The 15,394-nt window shown below is 42.1% G+C and overlaps 1 protein-coding gene across 3 annotated transcripts in view; it reads left to right on the top strand.

Annotated features, from left to right (window-relative positions):
* LOC311014599 (carboxyl-terminal PDZ ligand of neuronal nitric oxide synthase protein-like) overlaps positions 1-15,394 on the top strand; it is a 172,848-nt gene that overhangs the window by 145,406 nt on the left and 12,048 nt on the right. For all 3 annotated transcript variants that reach the window (XM_084011295.1, XM_084011296.1, XM_084011297.1), the window contains one exon: positions 1,824-2,000. In XM_084011295.1, the coding sequence (XP_083867421.1) occupies positions 1,824-2,000 (177 nt within the window). The remainder of the gene's footprint in view (positions 1-1,823; positions 2,001-15,394) is intronic.

Here is a 15,394-nt window from a genome sequence, read left to right as displayed (position 1 = left end):
CTGCAGGTCCTGATCACAGGCATTAAGAATAACTATTGTCTGGTTTACTTTTGTAGGTCAAAGAGGTGTCAGTATTAATTGGAGACTGTTTCATAACCAGTTTAAAGTTCCTTGTAGCAACTTTAAAGATAAAGTTGGAGAGACGGACCTCACCTTTGTAACCTGCCCAGTTTCCCCGGCAGCACATCTGTATACACTCACACAGACAGCACACAGCACACAGCGTGACGGAGCTGCAGACATAGAAAGGCTTCTTTATGGAAATTCCAACTTTAAGCCTCTGAGTATCGGTATGAGACTGCATCCCCCTCGCCGCTCTGTTTTTAATGCGCCACATGTTTCGCTAGCTGTTGATTCCCCCTGTCCCTCCGTCTCTCAGCCCACAGCTTCACACATTATTAAGCCTGTTCGACAATTCAGAGAGAGACAATCTTCTCTGCATCACAGTCCAGCCTGCCCTCCAATCGTCACCCTGCAAGAAGCAATCTGTTATTTTATCAGCCAACACTTCATAAATGCAGCTCTGAATGATGGACATTTTAAAAGCACCTCATTTCACACAAGCTTAGGTAAACAGTTATATAGATGCAAAATATACCTCGGAATCTCAAAATATACCTAATGAAATGTGATGGTCTTCCATTTTTAATGCCAAAGACCTCTTTCATGACACATTCTGACTCTTGGAGGTTTACAACTAATAACATCGACTATGGCTGCTTCAGTTTCAGAGTGTTTCAGTGATTTTGCACGGTGGCTCACAAGCATAGCTTATTGACACACCTGAATCAGACAGACACACCATTAATTGTATCAGTTACACCGACGAGCAATGTCCACCATGAGAAAGATCCATTTCACAGAGTTTTAACAGCTTGAAACCTGGCCTTGCTACAGCTGAGAAGGGCGTGGATTAAAAGAGTACCCTGAAAATGCATGTTTTAAGTTCTTACATAACATAACAAACGCATTAATCTGTTACTGGACTTCCTGGATCATATATCATTGACTCACCGGTAACGTAAATAAACACGCCCCTGCCAACGCAGCCTCCTGAGCTGTTTTAACACAGAGCTGCTGTGCTGAATCAGCACTAACTTTGAAATGCATCCTTTCATTCTTTTTTCTCTCTAAATATCAACTTCCACGCTCCATGCGTGTCTAATAAAACACATGGCCATAGATTTGAAACAAGCTGTTCCCAGATGTCGCACAGAGAGGGAGCAGATTAAACTGCAGTGGTTTGAGAAGTTGCTTTGGATGTTTTGATTCTGTTACTGATTTTTTTGGGAACATGGCAACTGCTGTGAATCCAACCTAACAGCCCCTGCCCTCCACCCCAAAGGAGTGAGTCATGTTTCATGCTTACTAGGGGTTAGCGTTTGAAAAGATGAAATATTCCTTTAATGTATCTTTCTGTCGGTTTTTGGGCTCACGGGCTGTTCGCTGTGCCCATATAGCAGGAAGCAAAACATGTTTCACTGAGCAGCACTGATGATGATGAAATGCTTTGAAACATGTTTGTTGTTTTCTTGCTTACCCAGTGCAACATTGATTTATTGGTTACTGAGTTTTTGTTGAGTTGATTGATTTTTGTTAGTTTTAAGGAGCTGCTTTCCCCTTAAATTGGCAGATATCTGTATGGCATACATTATTTGTCTGTCATGATCTTACAGGAGGGGTGGAAGCACATGAATTTAAATCGAGGCACAGTGGAACTTTTGCATGTGGAGTAAAATATTTGATCTGTCCTTTATTCCTTGTCTCTCCCTCCCGTTGCTCATTCATCATTCTTTCTTTCCTGCCTCATCTTCCCTCTCCAGTGGGATCTCAGGACAGCCTGTTGGAGATCACTTTCCGGTCTACAGTACCTCCAGTGATTTGCGACCCCACAACGCCGAAACCTGAAGTGTCCACCCTCAACCTGCCGATGCTGGGCTCCACTGACGGGACCACCAACTTCTTCTCATCTTCCAATGGCACTCTGGGAAGCCCCCTAGGTAGGGACAAGTGTCTTCTCAAACTGGAGTGTTTCCGTTTCCTCCCGGGACCTCCGCCTCCTCAACTCCTCTCCCCTCCCCCGCTGCACAAGGCTGACAGCCCCGAGGGCAAAGGCCAGGAGGGCACAGGAAAGTCCTTGTCTCACAACGTCAAATCTCTGAGCTTCCTGGACTTTGCAGCGAGGTTTCGCGAGTCGGGTATCGCCTCAGAGTACGAGTCGAACACGGACGACAGCGATGAGAATGAGGACGAGGGGGAGGATGATGAGGAGGAGGAGGAGGGGATGGAGATCTTTGGCTGGGGGAGGGACGAGGAGACGGTGAGGCTGCTTAACGTTCTCAACAGACAGGGAACTCCTGACTGTCTGGGAGATGAAATAGCAGTATAACCCACTAACCTGCTCCCCTGAAGAATCAGCAGCCATTGACACTGTCCATTCACACAAACTACCCTGTAGGAATAACCATGTAGCAAACTAACCTCTGTCAGACCGTTATATATACAAGGATACACCAATATATTGGTGTAATATAGTTGCAATTGCATATAAGAGAAAGGAAAGACTCAAATAGATAATGAATAAAAGTAGATTCACTGAGGTGAAGACAGCTCGAGTCGCCCCAATCTGGTCAAAACTCTTATCATCAGGGATCCTGAACACATCAGTTACTCAGACGTTGTTGGGTAAAGATTTCAACTCAGCGGAGGGAAGGCAACCTTAGCGTTAAATGAAAGATATTCTGTGTTCAGTACTGTCACTAGTAGTCGAATGCTATTAGCAACTTTTATTTATTTATTTATCAAACTGGATAAATGGCTAGAAAACTACTCTCTCCTGGGTGTTTGTTTTGACATACTTCTCATAAAAAAATACACATTTTATTAGTCAAATTATTCATTTACTCTTATAACTACTGTCATGGATTATAGGGCTCCGGCTTGAGTTAAATCCTGATCCCTAAGCTGAGAAGTGCACTATGAATTTACGGAGGCACCAGAAACAGCTGGGGTCCATGATACATTTTAAATGTATCACCCACTCAGAGAGCCGATGCATAAAGTCAGGGTTTGTGTCTCTTATAGTTGTCTGCTGCTAATAAATACATTGTTTATTAGCAGTCAAATGCATGTAGAGAAAGTTAAGATGATAAGTAGCTTCCCATTCAGTCTGAACACACTTGAGTTTGTTAGGATCACCTTCAGTTCCCCCGATTGTCCACACCTGTAATACACATCTCAACATAGGACTGTGAATATAATCTCTATTCTGTATACATACACACATATTTCTTTAAATCTTGTTTCCTTCTATTTATTTGCCTTCTCTCTTTACTACACACACATACCTCAAATCCATTCATCCAACACTCCCAATCAAGTCTACTCAGCTCAGCTATTTGTTGTTGAATTTCAATTTGACATTTGTGAGTTCTGTCACTAAATCAGGGAGTTTATCTCAAAAGTCTTTCCTCCTTTCGTTCAACGGCTTGAAAATGTCACTTAGTCCGTCTTTATCATGGAGACGTCGGGATGTAAATGTGAAATCAAACCAAAAGTTAAGGTTAGTTCGGGGGCGAGCTTTCAATTAGTCCAGATTGGGAGCGTAGCTGTCAGTCATGCTGGCAGTAACCCGGCAACAGGGTCCTGGACTGGAGAGGCTGATGAGCTCTGTCCTTGCTGGAGACAAACGTGTCTCTTCTGATGAACACTTTGACCAAATACAGGGGAGAAGCTTTATTACTGCCTCTATGTAAGAGAGGGGAAGACCTTTCTTGAGCTCATAATAATATAAATAATTCCAAGACAATTTTTTAGACAAAAATCTGTATCTGCACTGTATGTACAAACTTTGTTTTCTACGTCATCCCACAGAAGTGTTGGACCGCTCCGTCCTTGACTTGTGCAGGCTTTCCCCCCCTTTTGTCTCCTCACAGTTTGTTGACTTGGTAGTCAGAGCATGTTTGCAATCTCTTCACTTGTCCACACATTTCCCCGCTTTTTAATTTATGTAAAGCCAGGATTAGTTGGACCTCGAGGAATGCTGTTTGTTTCTTTTATTCATCCCGTAAACAAAACAACTTCCTCGTGCCAGAACAGCAGCTCGCGGACGACAGCCAAAAGTGGCCGCGTTTGTTTCAAGACAGCTCTTTGTATGGCCTCCAAGCACAATGCAGTATTAAAGTGTTCATTTTGTTTCACGAGAAAAGCCAAAGAGTTTTCTTTCTGCCTGCCCTGGTTTATGAGAGCACTCCTATCAAATCAATGCAGGGTTAGCACAGGCCACTATTTGGCAGAGGGAGATACTAAAGGGGACTCAGCCAGTTCTCAGTGGGCTCACTATCTTTGCAAAGAGCTTTAGCCTGATAGGATCAAACTAATCTAGAGAGAGCCCAGTAAACTTTCTGAACATTTGTATGAAAGGATTGTTAGTTTGGTCATTTGAGCCAACTTATAGTTCATGGGTCAGTTAAGGGTCCAAACTTTGGATCTGAAATGAAACTGTGGAAAACCTTCTCTTAATTTTCAAAAAGGCAAAACAATCAGAGATCCAAAATACAGGCAAGATGAACAGACGTGTAACAAACATCGATAGCAGCGGGATGCAAGATGTCAATTCATTAATGGACAGCCACCGTCCAAAAGAGACTACATTTAAAAAAAAAATATATATATATAATAATAATAAATTGCCTATATGGCAGTTCATAATATGGTCTTTATTACTTTATGGGTTTTTTTTTTTACAGCAAATGAGACAGATGGAGGTTGACATCCAACAAAGGACATGGTGGTTTATGGTCAGCACCCTATAGCCCATTAAACTGCCCCATCATTATATTGTCCACAGTCTTTTCTTTTTTTAAATTCAAATTGAAACAAAAAATGTGTTCTCTCTGTTGTACACCCTCTCCTCCACATCATCTTCTCTTGTTTTTTCACTTATACGATTTTTTATAACATTATAATTACACACATCTATGACATACACTTCTTCTGCACATTTTCAGGGTACAACATTTGAAGGGAACAGGCGTGTCAGACAGCACGCCATCAGAGCAAAAATAAGAAAGGAGCCCACAGCTAAAAATATATTAATATACAGATATTTCATCTCCAACTGGCACCTGAACCATAAAAATGTCATTTAAATCACATTGCAGCAACTGATGCAATCAACGTCAGATAATATGATCATTTAAATGTAATGAAACAGCCCTTGGAATCGACCAAAAACATATTCAGACCTGTTGCAATAAATCACCAGTCAAACACGTCTCCACACTGATATTGCAATAATTTAAAAAGGTGACCCCCATCTCGTAATTCAATCATCGCATTTAATCAAAGAATGTATTCCATCATCAGGTAAGAAATGACTTTAATATCAGACTCAATCACATTTGTGGCTTGTGTAGAGATAGGTTCCCTGGAAGCCTGGAGACAAGGGCGTGTCTGGAGAACAGGCATTATGTGATTAGGTGAGGGTGCTCTCAGCACGTTCTTTTAAATTAGTTAAGTCCTCCCTCTTTGGCCCTTGACCCACAAATGTGACTATTTAAGACTAAAGAGGTCTTTACTGTCTACACAGCACTCATTCAGCTCCTGATATTGTAGAAGGTTGGTGCCCATGCAGTACCCAACAGATGATGTCAACAAGGAGTTTGACAAGGTGTTTCTTTATCTACTTCTCAAATTCAATTTTGTCCAAACGCTAAAAGCTTAAACCTCAACTGAAAAAGCCTTTCCACACCAAATCACCAATCATTTACGATATTTACACGGAACCAAGCAGTTAATACGTAACGAATAATAATACCCAAAAGCACTTTTAATATGGTGACGGATGCCAGCCAATCACAATGGATCATTTTCAATGTACATTTCATAATTCCTGTTCATCCTTCTTGCAAATTCAAGATATGTAGTTTTGTTTTATTTCCTGAGTCATCACAACATGCTGAAGGCTCCCTGCAAAGCAATTAAAGCCTTTAAATCCTGCCTTAATGTGCTGCCAAACTCACCACCCTCGTATTACCTTGAACACACAAAACTACCTAGAACTCATCCAAGATGTCAGTTCATGCAAAAAATGACTTACGTTTAACCGATTTTAACCACACGAATTTACAAGATGGTACGAGATTATGATTATGTCAATAGCATGAGTTTGGCATAATTCCCCAACCTGCCTAGTCCACATTTGTTTTGTTTCCTGAGTCATCACAACATGCTGAGGGCTCCCTATAAACCAATCAAAGCATTTAAATCCTGCCTTAAATGTGCTGCCAAAAAACTCACCATCCTCGTGTCACCTGGAATTTTTGTCACACTTTACTAATTTTTTTTCTTGGACTTGGTGCTTGGACTTGTTTGTTTCTGTTTTTCCAGTTCCTTGGAGAACATTATCATAAGTTTAGGAATAAAAGTAAGAGTACAAACTCTGAAACTTGTTATAGGCATTGCCATGTCCTTACTTGCATTTCTTTATTTCACACCTTCTCTCTGTTCCCAGCCTCCTCTGGACACTTGTCTCTATTTAGGCCTTCGGGTGAATGCTCCCTTTCATATCATCTACATTTGTCTCACACTTGTTCGACCTTAACCTTACTCTCCTGTCTTGAACCCAGCTTTTCCTCCGACCGCTCCGAAATGCCAAACGTACAATACAATATAAGTACAGACCTCTGTCTTTAAGGCCTCGTCGTACCAAACGTACCAAAACAATGTATTTTTCCCTGGTATTAGAGGGCCGAGGGGTGGGGCAATGACATCATCGTATGCATATTTGCCGTCTACACGAACACCCTGGGACCTGGTTTAAAAAAAATTGTGTTTACAGGCACCAAAAACTCCGTGTGGACGGTTGGCCCAAACGTGCAAGACTTCTGCGTTTACACACAAACAATGTTTCCATGTGGACTGTCTGTTACCTCCGTGTGAACTTGTAGTGAGATCAAACATAGAAGCAGAGGGGGGATGGGTTTCTTTGTGTTACAGTTTCAGTTAAGTTTGAAATGTTAAACTCCGTCCCCCATCTTTAACTAGTTATCGATTCAGCCTCTAATGAATTTATGGGATGCCGTCGAAGTATGGCAAGAAAAAAGTGTATTTGTGGTTGGGCTTTACTTGTGATCATCTACACTACCCCAGTGTCTGGATAGGAAAACTTTGAAGTCATTGCCGATTTACAGTAAATGCTCGTTTCTGTTGAGCATTATTGAACTGGACTTCATGGAACAAGCAATACTGTGGCATCACGACACCCACAGTACAAAGCAACTAGCAGTGTCATCACACTTGCTGCCTGGATGAGCACATCCTGGCTGCTGTATCTCCAATACGTCTTTTGCTTGTTTGATGAGTTTTCTGTTTGCTGCAGGCAATCGGTGCTTGTTAAATAACATGACAGCACTCGACACCGGCTCCTGTCTGCAAATTAGAGCCTTTCCAGCAAGCCTCATTTAAGAAACAAAGTGCCTCAAAGGGCCCGCTCTTGTTTTACATGTCGACTGAAACTTTTTGGACCATAAATTGATCTCATGTTCGTCAAAAAGGTGTTTTCAGTTCAACTTCACTCTCGGGTATTAGACACTATTCTTTAAACTGCTGAATTGCTGAGTGCAGGCTGATCACCAATCTTTATCTCTGTCTCGGTTTGTCTCACTCTCATGCTGCGGTTTCCTGCCTCCTCTCAGCATTAATTAATTGTCTGATGGGGCTTGTCGTCGCCATCTGAGAGCCACGTTGCCAACCGGTCCGACCGAGCAGGCTTTAGTGACCGATCGATTTCCCTGTCACAGGCATGCGTCGTTGAAACTGGGGTTAACCACTGGGACAGCAAGGGAGCAGCGCAGATCAATACGCTTCTTTACACAAGCTCAGTCTGTCACCTGCAGAGACACACTTGCCAAGCTTAGACTTAGCCAATCAATGGCTGACATACCTACACATACGTGGTTATGAGAGATTCTGTAGAAGTGATAGTGTTTTTAATTCTTTGGTTCTGTGCTCCAGCAAATTGTATCTGAACGCTGCAATGAGGTTAAAGTAACCGTGAATGTTCACATCCATAGCTGACCAGTTTGAGACTTGCAGGCTTTTCCCATATTTACAGGACAATGTAGCAGGACAGTGATCCTAGACATAGAGACAAGGAACTAAGGCTTGTTACACCCAAACAGATTTGTTCTTCACTGGTCACATGACCTCATTTCAACTGATCTTGATCTGACTACTAAGACTGAAGGCAAATAGCTTCCTTCATACCCAAGTCAAAAGTTCACAGTAAAAAAAAAACAAACATAAGAGACATAAAGACTTGCTTATAATGATTGTTGTTTTTTTAAATCAGGCCAAACATTCAGCAAATTGGATTGATTAGAGAAGATGATTCCAGAAGATTGGGCCTAAAACAGAAGAACAAAGGCTTGAAAGATGGTTTTTAAAATGAGCTGCAATGCCCCTACCACGGCCTGTTATCCCATGTGGGGGAGCACTCCCCAGGTTTAAGCCAGGTCTCATCCAGGAAAAGGAAATCAAGGTTATTAGTAGCTTTACTGTCATTCTATTGAGGTGGGTCAGACAACAATATAATGAAATTTGAGTGGCATACTGGATGTAATTAGATCATTAAAAAAGAAAGATTTATTAGACACAGGCAGAGTACAGTAGACTGGAATCAAATTAGCTGAGCAACACAAGGTAATGGCATTAAGTCAAGGCATAATCCCAACAGGAATACTGTATGAGCCCAGGGAGGTACTGTCAGGTAGACTTACTACAACAGGTAGAAGCCTGAGAGGAGTGCAAGGTCAGTGGATGTCCCTGTCTCCTTTTCCAACTACAAGTCGGCCCTTACACCCGTCTTCAGGGGTCCAACAGTCACAAACACTAATGTGGCTGAACCCCGCAGTCCGATTCTAAAGTCTGAGCCGAGGCTTCATGGTTTAAAAATACGTTCAGCTATCACAGTGTAATTCATTTATTCAGGAATCCACGTAGTGTTCCTTCTAACGACATGAGACATCTGACAAAACCCAACAAAATGTGGGTTCAACTCACATGCTCCACACATCCACAAACAGCGACAAAGTATTAATTAAGTTTGCCCCGAGCCTGTGAGGAGTTGGCTGAGGTTGTTGTGTTAATGTGAAGTAGTGCTGACAGAGACGAGGAGGTGGCGGGTCACGTATAAACAAACACTCACAGCAGAGCGTCACAGCGCTGTAATTAATGACCATGTCTGCACCAGAAGAGCAGAGGGAATGAAGGACTTTAAAAGCTGAGCAATGAATCCTCTCGCCTCCAAACGAGACGCCAGCAAACAGCTCACACTGATTCACACTGAGAATGAATCTCACATTTACACCAACAGGCATGTTGGTGTAAATGTGAGAGAGAAAAATGTGTTTTTGTTATTTATCCAAAAAAGATTGCCAGCAAATATTTGCTGGGTTAGACATCATTGTAAATGTTCAATAAAATATAAATATAAAATCATTTAAAATCTTTTGGTCATTTGAAGCCATCACCTTGAGCTACAAGAAAATGTGATAAGCATTTTTCAACACATCGATAATTAATTGACTCTAATAATTAATAGTTTACTCACAAAGTAATTGACGGATGAATCGAAAATGGAAATCATGCTTAGTTTCCACCCATGTTCATGCTGTGCCTCTCCAGTGTGAGAACAGTCTGCTGTTGTTAACTCTGGTTGCTGCCCTTACAGCGTTACAGTAACAATGTCTGACCACGTTTTCCCGTCAGGTTGAACTGGAACCTCTCATCTGTGACCTCCTGGCTGCCACTGCAGTCGGATTACACTTCCTTTTCTTGCATTTGCCTCACAAATATGCGTACGCATTTCAAGGCATCAAAAACCAGAGGAAAGCTGCCCTCGTGTCCCAACTAGATTTCTGCTGTGCGTCAACATCTGGATGCGGTGGAAATCTGCTTTGATGTTCCCATGATGCAGAGCTAGAGGCCACGCTAGGCTTGGCGTTGTACCTAATCTGCAACATGTGGCGCTCCAGATGTAAAGGTCTAAAAGAGCAAAATGGTCTTGATGGCCCATCTCAGCCACATCTGTCTGTCAGCCTGTCTCTTTTCCCATTCCTTCCCTTTTTTTTAACGCAGCTTCCTTTGTGTTGTTCCGTCTACGCACTGACAAAAGAAAGCTGACAACTACTAGACATGTTTAATTTAAAATAGAGTGAGTGTCGGCGTCAGCCATAAAGAGAACAGATCCCACCGAGGCAAGCAAGTGCTGAAGGGGAAAGACAAGAGACACCTTTGATCGCTTTCAGCTTTTAGTCAGTAATATTGAAAGTTTTCTAGTGTTTGATGTGTCATATTCAGACTCAGAATAAGACACGTTGAAGTTCCCCCCGTTTACTCTGTCTCGTTAAGAACTAACTCGGATTGACAGTTAGTATTGAACACACAGAAAAAACCTTTCTTGCCTTTGATGAACTGCCTCGCTGCAGTCTGCCCAGAAGGATGTGGACACAAACACACATCCTCTGTGTATTGGTTTGCTGTTTTTTATAGTTTAGGTGAGAGAACTTTGTTCCAATGAAGGGAAAACTTAACGTTGCAGCACATTTTAGACAATAATGTTCCTCCAAATTTGTATCAGCAGTGTTTGTCTCGTTCCCGTTTCAATGTGACAATGCACAATACCAGCTCCATACAGGAAAGGTTTTCCCGGTTTTGTGTCAGATTCCTGACCTAAGCTCCATCTAGCACGTTAGCTATGTACGACAGCCATGACTCAGACCTCATCAGCCAACCCGCTGTGGGCTGAATGGGAGCTAATTCCCGACAGAGAAAGAAGGCAGCAGATACATGTCCAAGGTTTCATCCATCCATGAAATTGATTGATTGTGGTAGAAATAAGAGATGTGCATTTTGATTCGGCATCATAATTAAATGTATTGTTAACCTTAACGTTGACATGCCAACCCCTGCTTTAGTGGGTCACATCACAGGGCTGACACATGGAGACAGAACAGCCATTCAGGCTCACATTCACACCTACGGGTCATTTTAGAGTCAACCACTATCAATAACCTGCATGTCTTTGGACTGTGGGAGGAAGCCAGAGGACCCAAAGATAAGGCAGATTCAAACCATCAACCCTCCTGTTGTTGCTGTTTTGAAATGACATTATCACATATCACATACTTGTAGTGTGGGCGATGTAGTGAACCATATCCTTCACATAAAATTAACCTGAACTGTTCATGTTTTGCTAATCCTTGCTGCGTTAAATCAAAGTTCTAATCCTAAAAAATAGGGAACGAAGTGCTGGCAGCATCACATCACTTTTTTACAAACATCCATATGAGGCCAAAACCCCACAGACAGACACAAAGAGAATCAGAAAAGAGAAGATGGGAGTGAGAGTGAACGTCTGCGACCACAGACACATTATTTTCCTGCTGCCTCGTTTCCCTTGCAGCTTCATTCAGGTCCTTCTGTGTCTCAGACGCTCACACTCCAGGGAGGCTCGGGGTCAGACAGACAGACAGACAGACAGACAGCGTGGCAAATGGCTGAATGAATTATTGATCTGATGACTTTGATAGGAAGGAGACAGAAGGCACCCAAACATGTCTGGCTACAACCTGCAGTGTAGCCCATATTTTTTACGCCCTTTTCCTGTCAGAGTGAAAAATACAACCTACGTTTTAGATCTTTATCTTCCCTTTATCTATCTGACAGCAGATTTACAGTGTTTTTCAAAGTTGTGATGTATTTTTATTATTATTTTCTGATGACGTTCAATAATTTACTGCCTCTACTTCGTTCAGTAATTTCCCAGAATGTGTGTGAACAAGTTCCAGCAGTTGGGGTGAACTGGATCCTTGTGGTTGTGGGTTTTTACATGCCTGCAGAGAGGGAGGAACAAGTTAAAGAGAGCTAGCGTTCCCTGCTGAGAAAAAATGACATGTTTCCCCTTTAATTAGAACGTACCATGTGTTGTGTGGCTGCAATGCATTGTGGTCTGTTGAGGCCACAGTAAGTGGAGGAGTTGCCACCATGCCTCAGCATATTTTATGATGGATTTCACCCCATGTGTCATTTGTTTTGAAAAGTGTGAAAAGACAGAATATCACATTGCAAGTCAGGGAAACGCAACAACCTTTAGATGGATGGAATGATTTGATCCCCTGACTTTTTATCTAGTGTCATCAGCAGGTGAATGAAATATCAACATTCACCAGATGGATCGGAAAAAAAATGTTGTACCGACATCCATGGTTCCCACACATTGTATGAGAAAGCATGGCATCATAATATTTGTGGTTTTCGGAGATAGGCTCCCTCAATTATTTGATGAATCGCCATGACACACATTTATGTTCCTCGCAAGGATGATGCGCTACCGGCTGGATTGACGCTGAGTAATGTGATGCACCTATAAGACATAGAAGCCATTCATCACCTGATATATAGGACTACAGAAATAAAATGGTTTTGTTGCAGAGATCTGTGTGTCAAACCCTGCAGCCTCTCTGTTTGTCTGTCTGTGATTTGTAGGCAGAAGTCTGCAGCTGAGGTTTGCTGCAGTAATTGCTTCTATTGAGCAGTCAGGCCAGGTTAACTCATCTCACTCTGTTTACAAAAATGTAATCACTATTGGATTCAGCGGAGATTATGTGGGATCATTCATTGCATGTTCTCAATTCTAGAGCTTCATTAGTATTAGTTATGATGGAGGCTTGATTCGTTCGTAGGCTATTAGTTTGACATTTTTGCTGCCATGTAGCCTAAATAGTGCTCCTGCCAATAACATAATCCCACAGGGACAAACAGAGGCTTAGTGTGTGGAAAGGTTATCTAAGGCAGAGGAGGGAAAAGGTAGAATAAGACGAGGAGGAGACAAGCTGGTTTTGTTAATGGGGCCTTTGTTTTCCTCTGAGACTGAGGGTCAGACCAGGAGGCTCAGTCTGTCACCACTAGGTAGATACTGACTGATGTTTTTGGGGATGGGATTGGAAGTTTGCTGCCCTGCTGTGTTTACGTTCGGGTCGTGCTTTAAGAAGAGGAAAGGCAGGTCGGTTGTGACCCGAGAGGAAGGAGAGGTCAGCTTTGTAGATGAAGCCTCGGCAGAGTTCAGGGTTTCCTTCTGTGCTGATGCACCACAGAGTGCAGGTGCAGGAGACAGCACTAATTTGGGTAATTAGATTAGATCAAGCTGTAATGATTTCCTAGGGGTAAATTAGCCTGGAGAATAGCCTGTAAATAAGACGGAGACGGAGAACTGAAGATAATGCAACTAGTCAGAACGTCTGCACATTGATAGTCATGCAGGATATAAATATATCAAAGTGTGACGTCTTATTTTCAACACGTGTTCTGTTGATTCTTTATTTTAACCAATGTTTGTGTTTTCAGTTCTTCCTCTTGTTTACAGTCTCATACCTCTATACCAACCCTTCTCAAATACTACAAATAGTACAGCATACATTAGGAATATACATAATACATACATAATCAGTACAGTTATCTTTCCTTATGAAATCTAAAAATGCAATACATCATCATACATTGAAAAGTTCTACTCGGAGTTTAGAAAAACTCAAGTAAAACTGAGTAAATCCAGATTTAAAATAAAGCAGGGCTCTGTTGAACAATTACAAACTCATCTCCATTTGGTAAATCTAACTTTAGATGGAAATTAAATGGAGTTTAATCAATATGCGGATCACCCAAATGAAACGTAATGTTTGCTTGCTAGCTCACTAGAAAGTCAGTAAGTCAACGTTACTCATGATGTCTCAGCAGAAAAGCTTGAACGTGTCGTCCTCTGAGAAGACCTTGCGTCATGAAGAGAATTAATGGAGCAACAGAGCCAAATAAAACGGACAACAGCACAGTGGGGAGAAAGGAGTCCTGTATCTTGAGAGGAATTCAGCACAGCATCATAAAACCTAATTAGTTTGAGCCTGTCCTTGAACATCCTCTAAAAGGCTTAATGTGGAAACCTCCAAGTGTTTGGTTTGGAGCAACATGATTTAAGGTTAAACCACCATGTGATCGGGTTTGAAAATATATTTTTTTTGTTGCAGCCCAGAAAAGACATCACACTTGAATATTAATAGTCTTCTGTGCACTGAAAGTCACGAATGTAACTTCCTCCATAAGATTGGAAGTGAAATCCAGATGGGGCCAACTTTCCAAGTAGAAATTGACTAAAAGCCGGCACAAAGTGATGATGTGACAGGCAGCGTGTCAGTCGAGTCCAGCCTAATAAATCAGAAGCTACTTCCATTAATCCGGTCCTGCATACGGTCCCTCATCCGTCTGAGACAGAGCCCCACCTACTTTAATCATTCAGGTTATAATGAACCCAGGTAAAAAAGTGTGTGTGTGTGTGTGTGTGTGTGTGTGTGTGTGTGTGTGTGTGTGTGTGTGTGTGTGTGTGTGTGTGTGTGTGTGTGTGTGTGTGTGTGTGTGTGTGTGTGTGTGTGTGTGCACCTCAATGAACATGAAGAACTTACATAAATACGTTTCTTTAAACACACACATGTATATCTAGCTATAGCGTAGCTCTAATTTAATTAAACTGCGAGTGTGTTTCAGGGCATTCAGCCTCTCAGTGACCCTTGTCACTCACATATCGGCGGTTCGATTCCCAGCTAATCCAGTCCACGTGCTGAGGAGTCTTTGGGCAAGATACCAAACTCTGAATCTCCCTGAAGGCTGTGCCATCGGCGTGTGAATGTGTGTGAATGAGTTAAATAAGATTAGATCCTGATGGACAGGCGGCTCCTCTGCCATCAGTGTCTGAATGTGTGTGAATGTAGACTGAATGTAAAGCGCCTTCAGTGGTTGAAAAGACTAGAGAAGTGCTATAGAAATGCTGGTCCATTTCCCACTCTGGCCTCCCTGATGCAGCTTTGTCCTGGTCTGTGGCGAAACAGAACATCATTGCACTTCTATGGTCAACATCTAGGGCTCAATCAATTCAGGGATTTAAATTCATAATGCAACATTCTAATTATGGGTTCATTCAAGACTTTGGCAGATCTTTACTTCACAGTCTCTTAAGCATCTGTATCCATTTTCAAAGCAATTTGTGAGTTGTTCCTTTTAAAGAGAACATTTCTTTTCAACCTATGAAGGCTGGAACGTACTTTTCAGGCCAAATGTGCAGAGGCATCATTTAAGATTTTCAGAAGGCTTGTAGGCAGTTTTTCATTTTAGTTTTTTTTTTTCAAGATAATTTTTTCAGCTAGAGCGTCGTTCAAGCCTTTTATTATTTTATACAGACAGTGTGGAAACAGGGAGAGAGAGAGGGGAGAGGACATTGGGGAAACTGATCCCGGGCCGGGAGTCGAACCTGGGATCACCGCGTCGAGGACGTTGAGCCTCTGTACAT

Source organism: Eutrigla gurnardus (genome assembly GCF_963514095.1).
Source record: "Eutrigla gurnardus genome assembly, chromosome: 6".
NCBI lineage: Eukaryota > Metazoa > Chordata > Actinopteri > Perciformes > Triglidae > Eutrigla > Eutrigla gurnardus.
This window is presented reverse-complemented; position numbering and strand designations above follow the sequence as displayed.